Raw genomic sequence first — 25,884 nt, 5'->3', positions numbered from 1 at the left:
TTCCCCTGTGTTCTCTGGTTACACATCCCTAGATGGGAGTGGATGCGTGTGTGTATGCACATATAAGCAGCGTAATTGATATACACAGTAGTCAGATCTACAAGGAATGACTCGGATTTACTGTAACTTCCAATGGTGCATCCCACAAAGGCTTGTAGCTGGTGGAAGGAAGCCTGCACATGAATCTAAGTATCCCACAAGCTAGCAATCCCAGGAACCTGAACATCCTACAAGTTAGGAAACCCAGGAGCAGGGATCTTGTTTTCATTGATTGGTAAGGCTATTATAAGACTTCAGCAGGTTTGGTCCAGAGCAGGCCAGGAAAGTCCTTTGTAAGAGAAAACTGTGTATAAGTCATAACCTTGGTCCCAGTCAGTTTGATAAGTGTTTTGTTTCCCTCTGAATGAGAAAAGGAAACTCATAGCTCAGTAGGCCATGAGTATGTGCTCTGCTGGCCTGCAGCATCTCTGACTGGGGTGCTTCTGCTGGGGCAGGATACAGATATACAGACAAATAAGGAAACACAGCTGCTTTGGGACAGCCTCCTGGTCCACACACGCTTGATGCTTCCCATCCCCTGGCTTTTAGCATAAAAAAGTAGAACAAAGCCGGGCGCTGGTGGCTCACGCCTGTAATCCTAGCTACTCAGGAGGCTGAGATCTGAGGATCGCGGTTCAAAGCGGGCAGGAGAGACCGTGAGACTCCTATCTCCAATAAACCACCAGAAAACCGGAAGTGGCGCTGTAGCTCAAGTGGTAGAGCACTCGCCTTGAGCTGAAGAGCTGAGGGACAGCGCCCAGGCCCAGAGTTCAAGCCCCACGACCGACAAAAAAAAAAAAAAGTAGAACAAGCCCCAGGCTAAATCCAGAACCCATATGACCCCTAAAGACTTGAAGACATCAAGCAATGAATTTATTTTTTCTACCAGCAACCTCCGCATGTGGATGATCTCACCAACTCCTTCAGTTTAAGATGATGGACTCCGGGCTTGTACAAAGTACATCAAATCACATGTTTCTTGTGATTAGAGTGATTCCACTCACCTGCTGGATAATGCCTGCTATTATCACAAACATAGCCATTTGTTTCAGCCTCTCTATATTTTAAATGCTAGTTTCTATGACTTCTAGGTTTTTCACTTTCACAGAAATACTGCTACCTACAGAATTCTAGGATTCCTCACAACAATCTGTTACATGTTATTTTATTTCTCCTTCTATGAATCTAGTTTACTCTCTGCTATTTTTCTACTCATTTTTCCTCTGTGAAGAGTTCATTTCTGAGTGAAAGCCCTAAGGTACTGGTTGTTGGATAGCTGTTTTGTGGGGAGTGGCACTGTTACTTAAGTATCAGGCAGGATCCATTTCACACCAGGACTGCATCTAGCCAGGAGCTAGTAGAAGTGGGCGCCTTAATGTAAATGTACTTTTAGAATGCACCTGGCAGAAACTGAGTAAAGGAATTTTTTAAGAGGTGTTCAAAAGCCTGGGTGAAAGGAAATGAATCTGTTCTGGCCCTCCCCCCTGCCCAGCTTGAAGGTTACATACACATATCTGGCCCATGGACCTGAGCCGCTGAACAGAAACTACAGGCCATTAACACGGAGTTTTTGCTTTGAGAAAAGCAGTAATTAGTTTCAGTATCCGTTTCAGGAGCTTTAAAAAACAAACATAGCATAAAGTTTCACTGGTTCTGAAAATAAAGGCATGATTTAAAAACTCAACTATGAAAAAAAAGTCCCCTAAGACTGGAGGAGAGAAAAGACTTTCTCAGATAAACCAAACCTGAGGGGCTTTGTCACCCATAGACCTGGTGGGAAGCGAGGTCTGCTCCAGACCTCCCAGCTGCCTCCCACTGGCTGCTTGATTTCCAGGTACCATTCACTAGGACTTATCCCCAAGCCTAGGAGGGCAGCTGTGTGAGAGTGTGTGTGTGGGGGGGGGGGGGGAGGGTGGCGGTAATCTGTGTTCACTACAATCAGTCAGCTGTCGAAACCCTACTAAAAGTACAGTCAAGCCAGATAGCAATTTACGTTGAACAGTCATTCAAGCAAGTAACTGGCTCTTCTTCCAAGTGGACTATTTTGAGCTAGAAAATGTAAAAGTTAAAGTTCCATTAAAAGTACATAGTGCTCTTGGAGAAATATCATAAAACATCTTTTTAATGTGAACACTACTTCATACAATGAAGAACTATTTACAAGGTGTTCTTCTAGATCGGCTGCTTTTGCATTGTTGTCCACTGTGCTGACAGCAAGTCTTCAGCCGGTAGTTCAGTCCAATTGCACATTCTCCTCATCCTTGATGGCTCTGTCCACTTACATTCTCCTTAGTAATTATGGCTCAGCAAGCATGCCACCAAAATAATCTACAACCCAGAGACTCTGGCAACCCACCTAATAAAATGTGTCAATAAATACTCATTTGACAATTCAATCCCTTCCTGTCTTACAAGTGTTTTCACTTAGGAAATGTCTGTTTCTCAAGGGAACTAGAGTGAAAAATAACCTGTTCTTCATACTGAAACTCAGGATGGTTGTTGTATACAAATATAGCATATTTTGGCCAGGGATATAGTAATTTCTTGTTCCCGAGTTTATTTGCCTTCACACGTAGAACTGCTACACACATTCACAGTTTTAATAGACTGTAATTAGCTATTCCAGTTGTGCTTGAAGATCCCAAATATTATTTTCATAGTGAGTGCAAAGCAAATGTTTCGTTTGATTACAGTTGGTCCTAGAGTTACAAACTCTGACATGATGTACAAGTCCCCTTATTCTTCCTGGCCGTCATTTACTTTTTCAGGTATGACTTCCAGGCTCCGGCGTGGCTTCTGGACTTCAGCATTTTCAGTGCCTGGTTTATTCAGCCCACATGAAACAGCAGCATAATGGATTTGCTTCAGGTTCTCCAAAGTCTCATTTTTAGCATATTTCAAAAGATCTGCTTGTCCCTGTAACAAAACAAGCAATTCAACAGGATTAGATACGACTTTACAATACAGATCTTCTGCTGAAATAGAAGTGTGTTGATTCTGCCCAGGGTATGTTTGTTTCCTATTGGCGCTACATCTGAATAGGTCAATTTTAGTAAGCAATGAGTTTGTTTTCCCAGTTTCACTGTCACACTACTCCCCAGCATGCTGCCCTTCCAGCCCTTTCCACCTTAAATCTGAAAATTCCTCATGTATGGACGGTTCCTGACTATTCTGGATAAAATAACATCTTTACTTGTTTGGCCAGTTTCATTTTTTTCTAAGGTTTAAAAAAAGTTTTTTAAAAAATAAAATGTGTCCAATCACAGAAGGATATATAGACAGTCTACCTTTCCAGAATTTCTCTGATGGCTACATCTCACCTACGATAGTACAATAAATATCAGAAGCAGGACACTGTCATTGGTACTTTGCCTCTAGTTCTGCTATGATACCAAATGTAACCAGTACTAAAGTCAAGACACAGGCCTAGCCCTGCCACACAAAGAGAATTATGCATGTCCCTCTTTCTATCCCTCCTCCATCCCTCTGGCTCCTCACATTCACCACATGACATTACAAGGAAGACTCCAGACAGTGCTGGAGTCCTGACCACAGGCAGACCTTCATGCTGAAGGAAGAATAAGAAGGAAGAATAAGAGTCTTCTACTCTAGATAGATGTTCCTAGCCCAATTTTAACTTATGAGGTCTGGCCACCTGCCTGGCGCAAACACAGCCTAATAAATACACAGGTCAGAAGAAGGGTGGATGGACTGAATCTCAGACACTGGGAGTCTGGCATTTGAGCTGATGTGGGTCAGTGTAGTTTGTCTGCCTTGCATAGATTAGCTTTGGGGGCCAGAATAGTGTTTGGTGGGGCCTGAAGCTGTCTTGCACATCTTAGGGAATTTATCCGCATCCTGCCTTGACTCACTAAATACCAACAGCATCTCTCAACTGTGACAGTCAAAAAATGTCTGCAGACATTCTAAGTATGTCTTGGGGGGCAGGGTGGATGTGGTCCTGGTCGGGAACCACTGGACTAATGAATCAGCAGGACTTCAAGGTCACTGAAGTCAGGAGAAGATGGGTCACTCTGTTGTAGATCCCTATACTCCTATGGAGCATACTATTTATTGCCTTTTCTTACTCTCCTTGAAAACTATGCTTTATCTTCCTCTCAGGCTCTGAATTTATTGTTTCCTTTATGATTCTTCTATATAATTTGAAGTTTTCTTTTAAAATACTTCTATTTCAAAACTCTCCAGGTATCCCCTTGAAAATACTCCTGCACAGCCAAGGTAATGGGTGAGGGACTTATCTTGCAGGCAACTGGACTAGAATTAAATTGCAGCCAGTGGTGAGAGCAAATTGCTATGTGACTGAACCACCACGAGGTCCAAATCCACAGAATGGCTGTTGCTCACCACTTACCATTTATGACTTTCCTGCTCCTCAGAGACTTTTAATTAGTGACTATAAATAGATGTTCCAATGCTTTGTTAACCTGAAGGAGCTTCATTTTTATTCATGCCTCTTTGTCACTAACCCTCTATATTGAAAATCTATTAGTTTAAAAAGACATCAGATATAAATATGGCAGATTGTATCAGCAACATAATTTCTTATTTAGAAGTTGATTTGCCTTCACAACCAGAATTCTATATGCATGCACAATTTTAGTAGATTATTATTAGGTTTTAAAATTCCAAATGCTTTTTAAAATTAATAAACTTTCCTTTATTAAAAGAATAGTTTTGCCAGGCACCAGTGGCTCACTCCTGTAGTCCTAGTACTCAGGAGGCTGACATCTGAGGATTGTGGTTCAAAGCCAGCTCAGGCAGGAAAGTCCGTGAGATTTCTATCTCCAATTAACCACCAGAAAACCGGAAGTGGCACTGTGGCTCAAGTGGTAGAGCATTAGCCTTGAGCTGAAGAGCTCAGGACAGCACCCAGGTCCAGAGTTCAGGCCCCACAACTAACCAAAAAAAAAAAAAAAGAGAGTACAGTCTCCACATCCCAACCCCTCCCACTAATACCCAACTTCTTCCAACATCTCACCCACACTGTGATGACATGTTCATCACCAGTGAACCTACACTGGTGGTGCATCAATATATGCTCTTGGTCTTGCATATGTTGTACAAATGTGTAGTGGTTTAATGCCCTGAACATCCTCTACACACTGCCAAGTCAATGATTTTCCCCACACGTCTCCAACCCAACCTTGGCAACCGCTCAACTTTGTACAGTCACCATAGCTTTGCCTTCTCCATGATATGACAGAATGGGAATCATAGAGTAAGTAGCCTTTTATGCCTGAGTTCTTTCACTGAGTCCTGTGGACTTAAGGCATTGATTATCATGCTTTTGTCTAAACTTTCTACCATTCATGTATCCCTTCACCTACCCAAAGACACTTTGATTATTTCCAACCATGACAATTATAAAGAAATCTACTATAAAAGTCTTTGTGTGGACATGCTTAAGTCATTTGGATAAATATGAAGGGATGTGAATGTTGCATTAAAGATTATATTAAAATGTTTAGTTTTGTAAAAAGTTGCCAAACTTTCTTCCACAGTGGCCATACCATTTTACATTCTTTCCAGCAAGAAAAGTTCCTCTGTGCTTATCTGCATTTGGTGCTGTCAGTTCCAATTTTGGCCATTCTAATAGCAATGCAGTAGTAACGTGTTCCTATTTACAATTCCCAATGGCATATAGCAATGAACATCTTTTCATGTGTTTACGTATCTCTTGTGTATCTTCTCTGATGACATGTCTGCTCATTCTCTGCCCATTTGGCATGCTTTGAGAATTCTTTGTATATTTTGGAAACCATCCTTAATCAAATATATTTTTTTCAAATATTGTCTCCTAATCTGTGACTTCTTGTCTTGCTCTACTGACATTGTCTTTCACAGACCAGAAGTTTTTAGTTTTAATGAAGTTAAATGTCTTAGTTTTAATGAAATCAAACCTATCAGTTATTTTTATGAACTGTATTTTTAGTGTTATATCTAATTTATTGCCATAATACTTTGCTATATTGAATTATTGCATATGAATACTTTTAGATTTTTTTTTTTTACCATCCTCTAATTCTGTGCTTTGATTCATTTTGAGTTAATTCTTGAGAAAGATTGTAAGGTCTATTTCTATATTCAGTTATTGTTTTTCTGTTTTTGTATATGAAGTCCACTTGCTCTAGCAACATTTGTTGACATATTTGCTCTTTGTATTGCCTTCGCTTCTTTATAAAAAAAAAAGCAGTTGACTGTATTGTAAATCAATTTCTATATTTTCTATTCTTTCCAGAAGTCTATTTGTCCTTTTCCAGTACCATGCTCAGGATTATTACTGTAACTTTGTAGTAAATCTTAAATGTGGGCAGTGTCAGTCCTGTGACCTCACTAGAGTCAGATTTTCTCCTTCCATACTGTGTTGGCTACTCTGGGTCAGATACACAACTGAGGACCACTCTTTCCAGATCTATAAAATAACTTACAAAGTTTTGATTAGGCTTGCAGTGAATCTGCAAGTCAAGTTAGGAAGAACTCACATCTTGACAATACTTACTCTTTATATCCAGTAATATAGACTACTTCTCTGTTTGCTTTGATCTTTTGAATCTGTCGTAAGAGTTTTGCAGATTTCCTCACATGAGTCTTGCATATATTTTGCTAGATTTATACCTAAGGATTTCACTTTGGAGGATGCTAATGTAAATAGCAATGTGCTTTTTGTTTCAAATTCCATCTGTTCTTTGTTAGCATATAATAAATCAATTAATTTTTGTATATCAATGTTGAAGTCTATATTTTTTCTATAATTGCTTGTTTATCATTGGAGGAAGTTTGATTTGTTGATTCAAATTTTCTACATAGAACATTATATCTATGAACAAATTTTCTTTTTTTCCTCCTCAATCTGCATACTTGTTATTTTCTTTTCTTGTCTTATTGTGTTAGGACTTAGTTTTAAAAAGGGACATATTTGCTTTGTTGCTGATATTATAGAATAGCTTTGGGTTTCTTACCATTAAATATCAAGTTAGATGCAGGTTTTTGTAGATTATATTTTATCTAATTAAGGAAGTTTCCATCTATTCCTGGTTTACTGAGAGTTCAATCTTATCAAATGTCTTTTCTGCTTCTATTATTATGAGCATGAGAGTTTTCTTCTTTAGCCTATTGATGTGCTGTATTTTACTAATTGAATTTTAAAAGCTGAACCAGTCTTAAATTCCTGGTATAAATTCTACTTGGTTGTAATTTTTTATACCATGGTGAACTCTAATTGCTAATATTTTTCATAATTTTTAAATTTTTTTGGGGAGGGGGGTTGGTCGTGTGGCTTGGACTCTGGGCCTGGGCACTGTCCCTAAGTTCTTCAACTCAAGGCAAGTTCTCTACCACTTGAGCCACAGCGCCACTTTGGAGAATTTTTTCATCTATGTTCATAGGGAACGCTGGTTTGCAACTTTCCTTTCCTGTAATGCCTTTGTCTGGATTTGGTAACGCTGGCCCTATACAATGAGTTAGGAAATTTTTCCTCCACTTTTATCTTCTGGGAGAGACTGTACAGAATTAGTATCATTTCCTTCTTAAATGTTTAATAGAATACATAAGTGAACCTACCTGGATTGGTGCTTTCTGTTTGAAAATATTAATTATTGATTCAATTTATCTATAGATATAAGCTTACTCAAATAGCCTACCTCTTTTTAATATGAATCTTGGCAAGTTCTGTTTTTCAAAAAATTGGGCCATTCCATGCAAAGTTATCAATCCTTATAGTGCTTACAAGAATCATAGTCTTCTCTTTCACCTCAAACATTGATTATTTATGTTATATTGATAAATTTCCTCTCTCTTTTTCTCCCCTTAGCCTGGGTAGAAGTTTACTGATTTTATTGAGTTTTTGTTTTGTTTTGTGTCAGTACTAGGGCTTGAACCCACGGCCTAGGCATTGTCAAGGCTGGCACTCTACCATTTAAACCACAGTTACACTTTTGGCTTTTTGCTCATTAATTGTTGAGATAAGCATCTCACAGACTTTCCTGTCTGGGTTGGCTCTAAACTGCAACCCTCAGACTTCAGCATCCTGGGTAGTTAGAATTACAGGCATGAACCACTGGTGCCTGTTGAGTTGTATTGTTTTTTTTGTGCTGGTCCTGGGACTTGAACTCAGGGTCTGAATGCTCTCCCTGAGAGTTGTGACTCTACTACTTGAGCCATAATGCTTCTTCCAGCTTTTCTTGGTATTTAACTAGAGGTAAGAGTCTCATGGACTTTCCTGGCTGGGTTAGGTTTTTGAACCACAATCCTCAGATTTCAGTCTCCTGAGTAGCTAGGATTACAGATGTGAACCACTGGTGTTTCACCCTTTTTTATTTTGTAGTTTTGGTTTTGTTGATTTTCTCTGTCATTTTCAGTTTCAAATTTCACTGATTAATAATACAAAATTACTTTTATTAATGGAAATTAGTGGATCTTTGTTGGAAATGTCTACCTGGCATCTTTGAGACATGACATATCTAGGACTGAATCCCTATCATGTTACTTCCCCTACAATCCTCTCCTCCTCAAAGCAGATGTATTTGTGCAGTCACATGGATCAAAGAGTCATCTATCATTGAGGGCAGTTTTTCTCTTCTATCCCTATCCCACCTGTCAGCAGCTTCTATTAAATTGCACATGTGTGTGCGCGCGTGCGCGTGCACACACTCATGCACACACATAAGTTCTCATTACTTTTTAACATCTTCATTGCCACTACAGCAGTCTAAGCTACAATCATCTTTCTCTCGGTTTATGACATCACTCTTTTCACTGGTCTTTCTACCTTTTCAACATGGCAGCCAGAGAGCACTAATAAAAACATACCTTCCTTCTGCTTAAAACCCTCCAGTGATTTTCTCTAAACAACTCAAGCGGGAACATGAAAGTCCTTGCTATTACGGCTGTCCTCATCTCTTGTATCTCCTTGCCTAGTCACTCAGCCTCATTATACTCTGCTCCAGAATGTTCCTCAAATCCAGCCGGTCCTCTCCAAGCAGGCCTCAAGGTCTACACACTAACTATTTCCTTTGCCAAGAAGGCTCCTGACCCAGAAATACACATGACTCACATCCCTACCCTAGTCAGGTGTCAATACTGAAATTTTCCTTATACTGGAACCCATTTTGACAGCTCTATCTAACACAGTAACTCTCTGCTCCATCCCACAACTCTCCTTATCTTTTACTGTCTTGTTTCTTGCAATACTTCTTACCATGAGATATGCCCTGGGTTAATGAATGTATACTACAATGGGGAAATTTCTTCTTACATCTGTATTACTGCCTTCCAACCATGGGCTTTGCTATTTTCCCTATGTTTGTCTCTTGCTAGGTATATAATAAACAGGCATTTAATCTTATGTAAATGGGATCATGAAATTGTATTGTTGTTTGGGTTTCCTGTTCCTCAGCAGAAGTCAGGTCTTGGTGATTTTTCTTTATCAGCACACAGCGATCTACCACATGACGACAGCATTTAAGAACAAACCCCCACAGATGGTACAGGATAATGAAGAATGGTCTTCCAATCTTCTGATTCTCAAGCTTATACCAGTCATATGGCTTCTCCACAAGCAGGTAGGTGACCACCTGGACTTGAGGGGCTGCTTCACGTGGTCCTACCACTTTTGTTCTGTTCTGTGTTGAAATCACCTGCCTGACTTGTTGCTGAGTAAAGAACAACTCTGGGGGAGGTGGTGGTTTGCTGTAGCAGTGATCACAAGTCATTGCTTTACAAGACTTCTGAAGAACACAGGCTATTTATAACTCTGCTGCCCACAGACACAGCATATGGAGTTTGGTAGATGTCTATTAGCCGGCTAAGCAGAATTTTCACATGAAAAACATAAACCTTACTGTACATTCTGCTGTGAATTTCATAACTTAATCTATTTGGTTTTCATCTCTAAATGTTGTAACAACCTTAAGTTCTTACTTTAGTCCAGAATCACTGAGGGCAGTGGCTGGGCCCAGCAGCTGTGCCTGTGGCTTGCCAGGGACTGAATAAAAGCTAGGAGAAGCCAGGAAAGGAAAAATGGTGGAGGCCAAACCCTGAATCAGGGCACAGCTGTACTCAACCCATCAAAACGCTTGTTGACCACAAAAGATGAACCCATTTTTAAAATATTAAAAATATTTCAAAGCACATCTGCTAGTGCTCCAGAGTTTTAAACCAAAATTAATGATCATGATTCACTGCTTTTATTCAGATCTGCAGGTAAAATAACAGGAATGCCAAACTCCAGCTGGATTTTCAAAGCCCTTTTGTCAAGAGTTCATGAGGGAAATTAGTGGACAGCACAGCTGCTTTACTCTGGCAGTGAGAATCCAGTACATGTAGAAAGCCTTTCCCTGGCCTCGGCCGCCTGCCTGTGCTATGGCCTCAGGGCTGGGAGCTGGAAGAGAGCCTAGGTCTAGAAAATAGAAAGGAAGAGGGAAAAAATGGGTACTCCTACCATCTTAGGGGGGGATGGCTAACAGAAACACAAAAGTTCTGTTTTTATGCAAACAGGAATGCACGTTGTCAGAGACTGCTTTGACCTCCACATGTCAGCCTCATGTTGACTTTTGGGGGTGGTTTTGGGGCCCAAAGCTCCAACTCCAAGATGAGATGTGAAGGCACTAGGCTGCTGCCTTCCTGGTTTTCACATTCACTGGGAACAGAGAGAGGAAGAGAGCAGATCTTAGGTACCCTCATGTTACCATCTGTGCTCCAGAGACGACACTGACTCTAGCAGAGGCTAGACAGCACAAGGCCCATCACAAAGGCAGACTGCTGAGCTGAGTGAGCCCAGTTACAGCCCATGTCTCTACCTGTTTGATAACTAGATTTGCATGCATCAAATTGCCCCAATTAAATCGCTGCTTTATCTGCAAGTCCCCAAGAGGCCTTGGGTACCCTGTGCGTCACTCTCAGAAGATGTCACACAGGGCCAGGGTCCCCCTTCTGACTCTCATCTGAGTGTCTTATGCAACCAGAACCAGAGAGGTGAACCTGGAAACCCCTAACACAAATCGCACAACAGGAAATAAAAGCCAGCTCAACAGGAAGTCACTAATTTCTCCACCAGTTCTGTTTCTGGCATAACAGCATGCAATCAAACCTTTAGTAAATACTTTGTGGTTACTCACTGTTTGGGGTGACGGGAGACTCACACAACTGAATACATACAACTCAAGCCAATATTTCCTGAACAATAATGATGCGCCAGTGAGAACGAATGGACCCCTCTTGCGGGAGACGCTGACACGGGGGAGGTGATACGTGTGTGTGGGACACCTCTGAACCGTTCTCTCCATTTGCTATGAATCTAAAATTGCTCTAGAGATACGGGTCTTTAAATAAAGAAGAATACTGTGGAATTGATTTAAAGCATTTTTTACAACCACAATTCAAACTGGCCAAGAGTGGCCATGAATGCAATTGCAGTACTAGATTTGAAACCCCAGAGCCCACGATATGTCAAAAACAAAGTAGGAAGTAACACATGGCAGCAAAGCCTCCTGGGAACACGAGTTAGCATTAATTGAGGGACCACTTTGTGCCAGGTGTTGTCTTAAGCCATCTACAAAGTTTATCTAATGACAGTCTCTTAATTCTGCAAGGGAAATGTCCTCAGCATTCTTGTTTTGTAAGGAGGAAACTGATTAAGGACTCTGCCCAAGGCACAGTCTACATAGCAAGTCACACAACCATTCAAGCTCTCTGTATGTTTCTTTTAGATAATCTAAAGAAGGGGCCCCACCTATGGAGAGTGAACCCCACAAGTTGCAACATTTTAAATAAAGGAAACCAGGGACCCCACCAAAGTCTCCACCTAGAGAGAGGTAAACGCCACACTTTGCAACATTTTAAAGCAGCATAGTAGAACCACCAAATAAGGTTTTGCTTTTTGTGGTTTTGTTTTGTTTTGGGTAGCACTGGGGTTTGAAGTCCTCAGGCCTTGTGCTTGTTAGACAGGAGTTCCGCCATTTGAGTTATCCTCTAGTTCTCATCCAACTAAAATTTATATATTCAGCATATCAACAATTATGTAGACAGTTTGCTCTTCCTGTGATAATGTAAATTTCCAGCTTTGTACAGTGCACAGTGAGGAAAGAAAACAAAGAACAGAGTCTTGGCTGTGACAGATTGTTGTGCCAGGACTGGGGTCTATACTTAAAGCCTCATGCTCTCACTTAACTTTTTTTGCTCAAGAATGGCACTCTACCACTTGAGCCACACCACTACTTGGCAATAGACTGTAAATCATGTCATTATCCTGTGATGGATGCCTTCTAAGAGGTCTTCTGTGGCAGCACAAGAGTAAGAGTCTTCCTAACGTGCCAAGTTTACTTGGAAAGGATCTCCCAAATAACCTCAACAGGGTGCACTCCTGTCTACAGGATGACAGAGGTGTTCAGAATGCATCATTTGGGCTGCAAGTGCAGCAGCCCAGTCATCATAGCAGGATGGGTCCATGCCACCCCTCCACTGCCTTCCCCTACAAGCTGCTGAGGAGCATGAAAACTCTGGAGGATAGTGCCTCCTACCCACCCTCCCCTAAAAAGTCTAGTACATAACTTTAATTCTCAAATAAGAGATTCAATGTAAATTATATCCAGAGGGAAGGAAATTCTCCCAAGAAGCAATTTCATGTTTCCTTCAGCTAAGATGGTGGAGGGGCTGCTAGGTCTCAACAGGAGAGCAGAGCCTCGACAGTAGAGCAGGAAGGTTTTCTGCTGGGTCTAAAGGCTGTGAAGGAGAATGCTTTACCCCCAGAAGAGCCCCCTTGGAGCCTAGCTTTGGCTGGCACAGAGCAGGTGGCTCTGGTGGCAGAGTGGGGTGGAGGCTTCAGGAGCATCTCTGTGAGTAGTCAGTCACAGAAGGCAGGTAAGAAGGGCTGGAGCCAGAGATGAAGTGGAGTGTGTGGGGTGTGATGAAGGAGGCTCAGGCCCAAAGCTGTGACCATGAGAAGCAGCGCACACATATAAGCACTTCCTCTACACTTGTCATCTTCCAAGCCCACCTCCTAAACCAAACAGTAGCTGAGTAACTGCAAATTCCACATCCATGCGATTCAAGTTTTGGAAGATGAACGGTGTTTTAAATGGATCAGTAGCCTACCTGATGATAATGAACACTATTGTGGTTTGATTTTTTTTTTTTTTTGAGTTGCTCTGAGTTTTCACACATTAAATAGAGAAATGGCTTTTAGTCAAGTACAGCTTTTCAGGAAAACTGGCAACATATTACATCGCCTATAATAAATAAATAACTAAAACAAAAGCATTGATTCATTGGAGAAAAAGTCATACATAAGCCATCACAGTCATTTTCAGAAAAAGAATAAATGTGAGTGTTTTCATAATAAAACTATACCCTAGGTAAAATGAAGAAAACCAAAACTTGTGTCAGTTCAAATGTCCTCTGTCTTACTGATTTATTCTAGGAAGAAGTACTACGTTCCTAGAGAGGACACGTAATTACTCTCAGCTTTCCTGGTCAGTCTTGTTGCTGAGGGCAGAGGGGTACAGGTCAGGAGAAATGAATTCAGTGATATTGATCAAGATGCATTATACTTATAAACTGACATGTTGAATGGTAAGCCTTTTGTGAAACTACTTAAGGATAATACAAACATAATTTAATTTTAAAAAATCATGAAAGATTGAAAAATAAGCTTCAGCATCTTGCAGGACAATATCACACAGTATATATATATAACTGGAATTACAGAGGGAAAAAAAAGACCTGGAATATTCCCAAAGATTTTGAAACTTAGAAACCCACATACCTAAGAACCTTAACAAACCCCAATGAAAAGAAACAAAAAGAAAACCACATCAAGACCCATCCTCATTATTTTTTCAATGTGGGACTGGGAATCAAACTCAGGGCCTCAAGTTTTTTAGGTAAGTGCTCTGACACTTGAGCTATGTTCCAGTCTTTTTGCTTTTAGTTTATTTTCAGATAAGAACTTGCTCGTTTGCTCTGCTGGTTTTGGCCCATGATCCTCCTAACTATACCTCCTGAATACCTGGGATTGCAGATGTGTGACACCATACCTAATTCTATCATACGTTTTATTTTGTTTTTTCAATGCACATACACTAAAAGAGCTCAACCGCCATACACTTGCTAGAATGGCTAATCTAACAATCCCAAGTATTGGCAAGGATGTTCCCAGCAGGCAAAACTCTGCTAACACTGCTGAGAGAAATGTAAAAATGGAGTGATGTGCTATAAAGCAGTTGGGCAGTTTCTTATTAGGTGTGACACAGATTTAGTTTAGTATTTATGAGTGACGTATGACCCACCCATTCAATTCACAGATAAAAAAATTTTAAGTAAGTACCAGACTTATACCAAGAAGCATGGGGGTTGCAGTCTTGGAACCCAATGTGAATATTTTATTTATTTTTATGATGCTGGGGACCAAACCAAACCTCATACATGCTAGGCAAGTGCTCTAAACGTCAGCTACACCCTTAACCTAAATATTTTAAATCTAGACAATGGAAAAATAACAACACACCTAATTCCCCACCTAGAAATATGACACTGATAAAAGTTTCTCTCTCTCTCTCTCTCTCTCTCTCTCTCTCTCTCAAGTGGGTAGAGTATTGCTATGTAGCTTGCTGTATGCTGGGGTTTACAGGCCTATACCTCCACGCCTGGCTTATAATATTCTCATCTTTCATAACAGAAAATAAACCAACAATGAATGTAACTAAAACATATTGCTTAAAACTCAACAAAATGACAAATGACTTGTATTAACATTGTCCATAATCTCTTCTTTTCCTTTCCCTACCCTCCCTGCCCTTCTGCTTCTCTCCCCTCTCCCTTCCTGTCTGCCTGCTTGCCTTTCTTTCTTTCCCAGCTGTTACCTGGGTCTTGAACTCAGGGCCTGAGTACTGTGTCCCTTAGCTTTTTCTCAAGGCTGGCTCTCTACTACTTAAGCCACAGCTCCACTTCTGGCTTTTTGGTAGCTAAATGGAGATTAAATCTCCACTCTCCGGTACTTAGTCTGGACTTTTCTGCCTGGACTGGCTTTGAAACATGATCCTCAGATCTCAACCCCCTGAGTACCTAGGATTATAAGCATGAGCCACCAGCACTCAGCCATCTTCTCTTTTTAACTTGAGCAGGATCTTTGAAAAAATAAGTATCTTCTATAATAAAAAATTCCTCATTAATTCCTTTAGCTTTTGTGTGTTTTACTTTCTTACTTTTCTAATAAGTTAAGTGGCATAACATTTAGTACATTAAAAAATTAAAGTGAGCAGTTATAGTTATCTATTGAAACAATGTATTTCATCATATCTGAGCCTTCTGGGAAGTGTCTCTGAGCTGTACAATACTTGATGTGCCACCAAGCAAGATACATGAAAATGAAAAGGTATAAATCAGACTCAGTAAAAATGTATCTCCATCTATCACTCATCCACCCACCCATCCATATACATATAAAATGTTTCCATTGCAGCAGCTCATGCCTGTAATTTCAGCTACTTAGGAAGAGAAGATCAGTAGAGTCATAGTTTGAAGCCAAACTGAGCAAAAAGTTACTGAGATCCCAAAGGAGCAGGAGATAGTAGTGCATGCCTATATTCTCAGCTACAGAGGAAGCATACATAGGAAGATCATGATTTCAGGCCAGCCTGGACAAAAATTAATGAGACTCCATCTCAATAAGCAGATGAGCATGGTGGCATGCACTTGTTATCCCAGCTACTCAGAAAGCATAAATAAGTGAATTGCGGTTCAGTTCAAACCAGGTACTAGCACAAGACGCTATCCCATATTAGATCTAAAATATAAACATACATGAAAACACATAGAGGGCCATACAATCAAACCATCTAAAATGTAGTATACACAGGGGAGGGTTTCCATGGTGTAACTGCTTTGAACAATTTAACAATTTAATATGGATACCAGGAAGCTGAAACATTTTCACTGGGGAGGGGCTAAAAGGAAGGCCATGGACAAAGAAAGGAATGCTGGTAAAGACAGTCCCAACACTCAGAGTACGTGTGCGTGTGTGAAAATGGAAACAGAAACTTGAGGTAGGAATTTGATAAGATAGGGGGAGCATGATGGAAGGGTGACATTAAGTAAGATGCACTGTGCACAAAAATGGACATGTCAAATCAAAACCCTAAATTAACTAAAGCAAAGAGGGCTGGGGGCGCAGCTCAGTCGGCAGGGCATCTGTTTAGCAAAGCAGGAGTGTTCAATTCTTACAACCCTCATCCCTCACAAAGAGGAAAGGGAAGATCTGAGATCCTTGAAAAAATTTTATCTATTTTATCTTTTCTAAAGTAGTGTTAATAATGGTAATGCATTTATAAAGGTAAATCAGAGCTCTCTAGTCAAAAAAAAAACAAACATGAGTGGAAGTATATGTGCCAAGGTGCAAATCGGATTCACAGCATGCCCATCATCATGGATGTCTTTCTCTTTTGTTCTGTATTTTTAAACTATTTTCCAAATAAAAAAAATAAAGCAAGCAAAGGCAGTGTGTGTGTGTGTGTGTGTGTGTGTGTGTGTGTGTGTGTGTGTGTGTGTGCGCGTGTGTGTGTGTGTGTGTGTGTGTGTGTGTGTGTGTGTGTGTGTCCATCTCCTGGGCTTGAACTCAGAGCCTGGGCACTGTCTCTGAAGTTTTTTTTTTTGCTCAAGGCTAGCTACTTGAACCACAGCACATTTCTGGCTTTTTGGTGGATAACTAGAAGAGTATTCAATTTCCTGTCTAGGCTGGTTTTGAACTGTAACCCTCAGATCTCAGCCTCCTGAGTAGCTAGGATTACAGGCCCAGGCCACCAGTACCCAGCTAAGATTATTTTTTCTTTAAACTGGGTGGATGGTTCTTAGAAGTAAGCAACTCTCTTACTGCAGGAGGTGTTTTTCTCAGGAAGACTGAAGTCCTTGTTTAGCAAAGACTGAACTGGGCTTTCTGGGTGGCTGGTTACCTTGGTTCCTCTGTGGTTTACATAAACAGAGAAAGCATCAGAAAAGTTTCTTTTGGTTTAAGAGCAATGGTAGTGTGTTTGTTTTCGTACGTCTCAACCTGTGGATAAGCAGACTTCTTGGGGCCCAGCCCTGGAGACTGTGCTCCAGTAGGTGTGTAGTGGGGCTCCCATGGGTGCAATCAGCCCAGGTAATTCCCAGGTTTTAGCCTCATGTTCCACATCTGCGGTCACCAGTGCCCTCCCAAGTTTCTGTGTCACCAGCAGTTACCCCCTGCCTGCTGCACACCACAAAGTCCCCAAGGATGCCCCAGGCACACTGCAAAGAAATGAGGAGGGAAGACTGTCCACTCCTCTCTGCGGAAAATTCAAGAGCTCAACAAGGGCTCAACAAAGACTCATTCTACTGAGAGCTTAAGCTTATGAAATACAGCAGAGATGGACAAAGTCCTCCCGCCAGGGACAAAGGACACACGGATTTTTCCACTCCACACATCACCTTCACATAGGCTCTGCCAAGCTCCAACACCAGCTGCAGCCTCTCAGAAACATTCAAAGACCTGCTGCCCATCTTGTGCCCTATGATCACCAAGCCTGGGACACTGATTCTGTCTTCTAAACATGGCTACAACTATTTGAGTCAATCGCCTACTTTTAAAGTATGGCACAGTACTTTACCTTTCATCAGTGTGTATGCCACGTACCCACCTCCACTGGCTCCACAGGGCTGGGTGGGACCTGACTTTCTGCATTTCTAATGTAGAGGCCAGAGAACTTCAGCCCCACATGAAGCACCCTGGTGTGCTGATATTCCAGCAGAAGCTGGAAGAGACCCCCTGGGGTTTCCCCATCTGTCTGAGAACAGCTCTAACAAACACTCAAATAGTTACATTTGGCTCCTTCTCTGAGTTTTCAAGAAGTAACTACCCTCACATCTGCAGTAAGGAAGCTGAGAGAATAGAACCACCCTAGACACACATTGACGAGAGCACCTGCTCATTTCTGAGGACCCTTCAATTCCAGAAGAGAATGTTTTAATACTGTTGTCTGAGTATTCATTCACCTAAATTACCTACTGCCTCTCATAGCTGCAACCCTCCCAGGTCTCCCTGACCCTGTGGAAAAGCGTATGCTGTGCCAGCACGTACACCTCAATGGTTTACTGGGGAATCACACTCCTGTGATTGTCCCCACATGCATGAGGTGACTTTCCATACCTTTCCCCTCTTATTGTCTGCTCATCCCAGAAGCACTTGTTGGCAAAGGGCAGTGGCTCCTCTGCCCCTACACAAACAAGCTGCAGTCAAGGCTCAGGATCCTGGGTCTCAGACCAAGGAAGCAAGGGGAATTGGCTGGTGAAAGGTTACCAGTCCCTATGCCTGCTTGCTATTAGATAATAAAAGAAAAGCAAAATGAGCTTTGTTTCCCAGCCATGGGCCTGAAGGACATTGCTACTTCTCCCAAGGTTGGCAGGAAACGGGGGTGCTCACCCCTGACATAAGTGAGTCAGCAAGCTGTAAAGCCAAATCCCTCTCACTAGAAAGCCTGCTGTGTACTGACCTGCACAGCACTTTGTTAAATTCTAAAGAAGAGATCCAGAGATATACACATTTACAAGAGTGCATGTGTAGGAAGGAAAAGTGCCCGAAGAAGTTAAGGAAATGGCTTTAATTATAAAATGAACAGGGGATTAACATGGCTAAATGCAGGCTGCCTGGCATTGGAAGGGGACCTTTTATTAAATGCAATCAGAAAACTGTTGTCACCTCAGGGGTAGATTGTTTAGTGTGAGAAGGAACAAGAAAACCAGAAGAGCAGCTGTGTTTACTGTCTTCAGTATGACTGAGTACAAAGTCTGGAAGGTAAATACCAGAGAGCAAATTTACATTTAGTTGTCTAAGTCCAGGATGAAAGCTCTGTTGTTGTTCTTGATATTCCAGAACATTGAGAGGAACAGTAAGTTGTTAAAACTCAAAGAAACACAAGTTACCTATGCAACATTATTTTAAAAATTAAAACGTGTGTGTGTGTGTGTGTGTGTGTGTGTGTGTGTGTGTGTGTGTGTGTAAACGAAAAAACAAGACTAGAAAATATGCACTGCAAAAGCCCACAACACAAATTGTCTCTGGATGGTGGACTATGGCATGCTTCTCCTTAGTGCTCTTTGACATTGTCTATGATGAAAATAACTATTTTATAATAAAAGTAATACAAGTTATGTTTTAGAAACACACATGCTGAAATAGACATAAATATAGGTGGCATCTCCCTGGAAGGAAAAATCTCTTTCCAAGGGCAATCCCTTTACAGATTTCCTTTGATTCTGCAACACATAATTCCTTCCTTCCTATTAGCTGGCAGACTATGGTTGTACTTCAGTTCAATGACATGTGACTAAATTTCCAATCATTCTGCTGCTATCAATATTTCCAATTTCACACATACCAAGTGGCATCTGTAAAGTTTAAAATGTTTCCAGTATCAAATGAGAATGCATCATGTCCAGGGACTGTGCCCGCAGACTGCAGTAGCCAAGCTGTGCCTTTCACCTGAGCCTCCCTGGCTGCTAAGGAGCAAGGTGGGAAATGAGCTTCACAGAGGACGTAGCAAAGGACAAGTGACGGCAGGAGAGCTACTCAGAAACAGCTCTGCAGGTACCTTGAGGATGGTGATATTCCAGGTAAAGCTCTCCACGGCCTTCTGTAGTTTTCGCTCCTTCAGGCCCTCCTTGGTGCCTATGCTGTGCAAGTGTTCATGGAACTCCATGGCTGAAAGAAAAAAAGACATGCATGTGTGTCACTTCCCTGTCTACGGGTGGTAATGAACAGGCTGTAGTTATTTTTCTAGGTATCGTAAAAGATTACAATCTGTGATGGAATTTCATAAGTGCACCTGTGTGAAAGGAAATAGCAATAGGAGGAAACAGCGAAAATTAAAGGCAGAAGGAATCTCAAAAGTCAGGAATTGTTCCTCACAGTTTAGAGGGGCAGACAGGATATGTGCAATTGTTGTGACATTATTACTTTTGCGCAGGGAAGATGTTTATTATTGATCAAGAATAGGAGCAGCTGGGCATCAGTGGCTCATGCCTGTAATCCTAGCTACTCAGGAGGCCCACATCTGAGGATTGTGATTCAAAGCCAGCTCAGGCAGAAAAGCCTGTGAGACTCATCTCCAATTCCAGAGAAAGCTGGAAGTGGTGCTGTGGCTCAAGTGGTAGAGTACTGGCCTTGAGCAAAAGGAGACCAGGGACAGCTCTCAGACCCAGAGTTCAAGCCCTAGGACTGGGAAAGACAGGAAGGAAAGAAGGAAGGAAGACAAGAAGGAAGGAGGAAGGGAGGGAGGGAGGCAAGGAGGCCGGCAGGCACAGAAGCAGTGAGAGATAAATCAGCAAATGGACTTTTCAACCCTTGGGAGTTGGGAAGCAATAAGTACAGAATTGTATTTTGAGTTTGTACTAGAAGTTACCTGATCAGTTGACTATTCCCTCCTACTCTTCAATAGTCTAAGATAATCCTCATAGCCATGCAAGAGTGGGCAGAATGGTCCTTTAATTCGTAGTCATTCAAAGTTACGGGTTTTTTAAAAAAGATTCCCTCATAACCAATCATTCCATATCTGGGCAATAGGAACTCACCCTTCTGAAATGATCAGCTAGCCTTGGACACCTTCCTTGTTTTTGGTACGAGATACTCTTGACTCACTAAATACATCAACCATTGTAGATGTGAAAAGAGAGGAGAGGAAGGAGAAGAGGGAGGAGAGAGGGAAGAGGACAGAGGAAAGGGAAGAGAGGAGAGAGAAGAGGAATAAGAGAAGGGAGAAGAAAGGAGAGAGAGGGGAGAGGAGGTAGGGAAGGGGAGAAGATAAGGAGGACTGAAGAAGGTGGGATGATAAAGGAGGGGAAAGAAACAAGAGAAGGGAAGAGGGAGGAGGAGGAGCAGCATCCTCACCCAGGTACTCTGCTACTGAGTTCTCCTTGTTTGCTTGGCCTTTTCAATGGACAGATCTAGCACAGGTTTTATTTTTTCAGAGAAGATAAGATCTTACAAATACTTCAAATTCAAGTTTGATTCAGAGATTTTGTACATTCTTAAACATTGTGCTTATTTTTTTCTCTTAGATGGAAAACTCTTGACCCCTAGTATGGCCACCAATACAAGACTGCTGATCCAGTTTAAAATCTCTGTGTGCTTTTTTGGTCCTTAGAGTAGTGAATCTTATCTAGAATGTGCTGTAAAAATGTGTCCTAGGTCAGCAGGGATATTTCTTTCTTTTTTGGAAACACTGAGGGTTTTGGTGTCAGGGTTTCATGCTTGCTAGGAAGGTAAGCGCTTGAGCCACACCCTATAGCCCTATTTGCTTAGTGAAGATAGGACCTTGCTTTTGGCCTGCACCTCCCTGAACTGTGATCCTCTCCTTTTAGGCTGCCTGCTATTTCTGGGATGGCAGGCTTGAGTCCTTATGCCCAGCCTTTTCTGCTGAGGTGGGGTCTGGTGGACATTTTTGTTGCCTGTGCTGAATCTTAATTCTCACAGTCTCAGCTTTCTCTGTGCCGGGGATGACAAGGTGCATCATCATACCGAGCTGGGAATAACTCATCTGTCATTATGTCACTAGCAAAGTACAATTAAGTTAATTTGTTTCTCAGTGTATGGTGTGTGTGTGTGCGTGCACACGCGTACGCACCTGTACATGGTTTTGGGGATATAATTTGTTTTATGATTATATCAAAACTTTATGTGATTCCCAAAGTCAAACTACGTACTGAGGCATGTTCGGGTAAGTCTTGCTTCCTTCCTGGTCACCTCTAACTCAATCCTTCTTCCTCTCATATATACTATTTGTTAATGAGGTGTTAATTTACCTTTCTTAGCAAGCATAAGCGAATGTGTACATGCCTCCATGGCCTCCTTTTCTTAAACAAAAGCAGCAGACGTGAACACTGCTCCACCCCTTGCTTTTTCTCTCTTAAAGCTTTGCCATCAGCCACTCCACACGGGCACAAAGCCATTGCTTATGCTCCTAAGAGCTCTTAGGAGACTCTAAGGTGTGCCTGAGCCTGGGCGGGGTGGTCACCTACTGATGCATGCTTAGTTGTTTCCCATCTTTGCTACTACGAATAGAGTGGAGCATTTATAAACTTCTAAAAACCATTTTCCTTTCCATTTTTATACAGTGGACTGAATTCAGAATCATACATGACAGGCAAGCACACCAGCCTTTTTATTTATTTATTTATTTTTTGGGTCCTGTCGTGGGGCCTGAACTCTGGGCCTGGGCGCTGTCCCTCAGCTCTTCAGCTCAAGGCTAGCGCTCTACCACTTGAGCCACAGCGCCACTTCCGGCTTTTTTCTTTTTGCTTATGTGGTGCTGAGGAATCGAACCCAGGGCCTCAGGCATGCAAGGCAAGGGCTCTACCAGTGAGCCAACTTCCCAGCCCCATCACCAGCCTTATTAAACTTCTATTTTTAGAAAGGGTCTCACTAATTTGCCCAGGCTAGCCTCTGACTTCTTATGATCCTTCTACCTCAGCCTCCCAAGTAGCTGGGATTATAGTTGAACACCACCATGCCTGGTTTTCTGTGTTCTTTTTGTAGTACTTATTCTTAGGTTCATGCTCTGGTTTTGAATCTCTTCCTAGCCAACATCACTTCGAAGCCAGCATACAGTGAATAATAACTATTCCTGACTGTCTGAGAAGCAGGCAAAAGATCATATATATATATGTATCTCCAATTTAGCTTTTTTCTTCTCTGTTCCCCGCCCCCCCCCCCCCCACCTAATAGGAACCATGGTTCAATTTCCTATCATACTAACAAGACACAAGAACCTCCCTGAGTTCAAGAAATCAGTCACTGGTAAAGCTTATTCTAATACATAGGGAACTACACAAGGACCACTCTGCTTCTACATCTTTTCTTTTGCTAATGATGGTACCTGAGGACATCCTAATTTGACTGACTAAACCCTCCACTCCAGTGCTGGGAAGTGGCTCAGACAGTGGGCTACATCCCCTAGCATGCTTCTAATGGCCTTGTTTGGCTTAACATACCAAGGAAAAACAAGAAACAAAAATGCATGGGGCTGGGAAGGTGGCTCAGTTGTAGAGCGCTTGCCTTGCATGCATGAGGCCCTGGGTTCAATTCCTCAGCACCACATAAGAAAAAAGAAAAAAAAGCCGGAAGTGGCGCTATGGCTCAAGTGGTAGAGCGCTAGCCTTGAGCTGAAGAGCTGAGGGACAGCGCCTAGGCCCAGAGTTCAGGCCCCAGGACCGGACTCAAAAAAAAAAGAAAATGCAAACAAGGACCATAAATAGGAAGCAATCATGTTCTAAAACTCAGAGCTTCCCTCCTTCCCTTCTTCCTTTTGCTCCTGGCCTCCCTTCCTCCCTCTTCCTTGCCCTCCTTTTTCACATCTGGGAGGCTATCAGGAGTGGGCTGTCATGGCTCAGATCCACCACCTGGGACTCCAAAGATAAAGCACTGATGTGCTAACTCTTCTGCTCAAGTTTAACACCAGACTTCTGCAAGAGATCTGAATTTCCAGCCAGTAGTCCTTCATACTCATTGTGTTTATATTTCTGGCAGTCAGGAGGCAGCAAAGACTGGGTGGGTGGATTCCCTGACTAGCACAGAGGACAAACAGGGATAAGGAAGAAGCAGCAGGGGCAGGGGCATAGCACTGGGTAAACAGGAAGAAATACAGCTCCAGGCCTACCTCGTGCACAGGACAGGAAATCCGGAAGGGACTTGGAAGTGATAGAACGTGGGACCGTAGACCACAATAGTCTGAGCAGATGTGGCCATTCATTACATTACACACAGGTATAACCAACAGTGAGGGATTTCTCAACTATTTAGGAATCCACTTGGAGCCTGGCTCCACTGGGGGTTGTTTGTGTTGTCTTACAGAGTACAGGGAAATGGAGTCAGGTCCACGACAGGAATGGTCACCCTGGGCTTAATTTCCACAGTACAGGTAGGAACCTAAGACAATGGGTCAGACTGTGGAAGAAGGGCAGACTTTAGGATAGCTGCTTACAGTAAGTTCAGCAGACGGACAAGAACCCAAAGCCAGAGGCAGTAGAAGGCAAGGCTGCCCTGAGGAGGAAGCATGACTACAGAGATAAAAAGGGATTTTAAGCCGGGCGGGCGCTGGTGGCTCAGGCCTGTCATCTAGGAGGCTGAGATCTGAGGATCGCAGTTCAAAGCCAGCCCAGGCAGGAAAGTCTGTGAGACTCTTATCTCTGATAAACCATTCAGAAAATTGGAAGTGGTGCTGTGGCTTAAGAGGTAGAGTGCTAGCCTTGAGCTGAAGAGCTGAGGGACAGCACCCAGGCCCAGAGTTCAAGCACCCACAACCGACCAAAAAAAAAAAAAGAGACATGAGTTAATGCCACCTTATTTTACCTAAAACATCTGTATTTTGATGACATTTCACAGGGAAGTCGTTAATGAAATGCTTTTTTTTTAAATGGCCTTGAAAAATATGATAAATTGAATACTGGAAAACATGTTAATATGCAAAAATCCAGAACTTTAGTAAGTGGCCAAGATTAATGTTTCCTCCTTTTCTATTTCATTATTTGACTTGCTGGCTGACACGTTTGTTTATAACAGATATCTGTATTACTAGAGACTGATCTTTGTAAATCTACTGGGAGTGATTTGAAACATACATTGTTTTTCTTTCACTTTTTTTTTTTTTTTGGTGATACTTGGGTTTGAACTCAGGGCTTTATGCGAGCTTGTTAGGCTATCATTTAATTCATGCCTCCAGCCCTTTTTCACCTGGTTATTTATGAAGTAGGACTGCCCAGGTTTTGCCTGAGCTGACAGAAATGTACCACCACACTCAGCTATTGGTTGAAGACAGGGGTCTCTTTCTTTGCTCAAGATTGGTCTCAAATCTCTACCTAATTGCTGTCAATCTCCAACATAGCTGGGATGACAGGTATGTGCCACTGTATCCAGCTTTTCCTGTTGAGGTCTCATGAACATTTTTGCATGGGCTAGCCTTGAACCACTTTCCTGATCTCAGCTTCCAATATAGCTAGGATTATGGGTGTGAGCCACTGTACTTGGTTTGAGTTTATTTTTCAAGGAAAGAAAAGAATTCTCACTGTTCCACTGTAACATGCAAGGCTAGGGGAGACCCAGGCAACCTGCCAACACTTACATACTAATAAGAAATGTGAAAGTGGCATGCAGAACTCCCAAAGAAATGGTAAGGAAGGGTTTGAGCCTTAGTTTGCCTGTGCCCAGTGTCCCAGGGCTTTACAACCACCAAGTATTACTTCTAGGCAAAAGCATCTCAGCTGCTTAATCATAGCTCACCATATGTTTACAAAAAGTGTGTAAGATAATCATGCTATGAGAAGGATAGGGCGAACCCGTGCTGACTCAGTGCTAAGTGAATGCAGAGGTAGAGAGAACGCTGATTATGTATTTGAACTGAATCACTGCATATACATAAGAAAAGAAATCCAGTAATACACCTAAGATGACAACTGTATTATTCTTTTGGTCCTAACTTACCAGGAAATTGATTCTAACGTACCATAAGATATGAGATATTCACATCAACAGTGAATATAAAGATCTTGTTGGGGGTAAATGTTAATTCATCCCTTCCTTATTTTCTAAATTACATACAGTAAAGGACCAGTCCAATGCAAAAATCCTTATCTTAGTAAAAAAAAATCTTAGAAAAACATTTATCCTCCTTCTATAGAGCATTATTCTGTACAGAGGAACTGATGGGAAGCACCTAAGTAATTCAAGTCAGTCACGCAGCTGTCCCAATGCAGCCTTGATGTTTTACAATGCCTTGGTTTTTAATTACAGGAGAAAACCAAAAATATGTGGAAAGGGGGTGGGATTGA

At 41.9% G+C, this 25,884-nt stretch overlaps 1 protein-coding gene across 1 annotated transcript in view; it reads right to left on the bottom strand.

The window, feature by feature from the left end:
- Positions 1–2,143: 2,143 nt before the first annotated feature.
- Positions 2,144–25,884, bottom strand: part of Plcl2 (phospholipase C like 2) — a 171,146-nt gene continuing 147,405 nt past the window's right edge. The window contains exons 5-6 of the mRNA XM_042679749.1: positions 19,656–19,765; positions 2,144–2,955 (exon numbers count right to left, since the gene is read on the bottom strand). Coding sequence (XP_042535683.1) covers positions 2,776–2,955; positions 19,656–19,765 — 290 coding nt within the window. The 3' untranslated portion in view covers positions 2,144–2,775. The remainder of the gene's footprint in view (positions 2,956–19,655; positions 19,766–25,884) is intronic.

This window comes from Dipodomys spectabilis, unplaced genomic scaffold (assembly GCF_019054845.1).
Source record: "Dipodomys spectabilis isolate Male_0828 unplaced genomic scaffold, ASM1905484v1 ptg000054l, whole genome shotgun sequence".
Classification (NCBI taxonomy): domain Eukaryota; kingdom Metazoa; phylum Chordata; class Mammalia; order Rodentia; family Heteromyidae; genus Dipodomys; species Dipodomys spectabilis.
The sequence above is the reverse complement of the archived record's forward strand: the minus strand, read 5'-3'. Positions and strand labels throughout refer to the sequence as shown.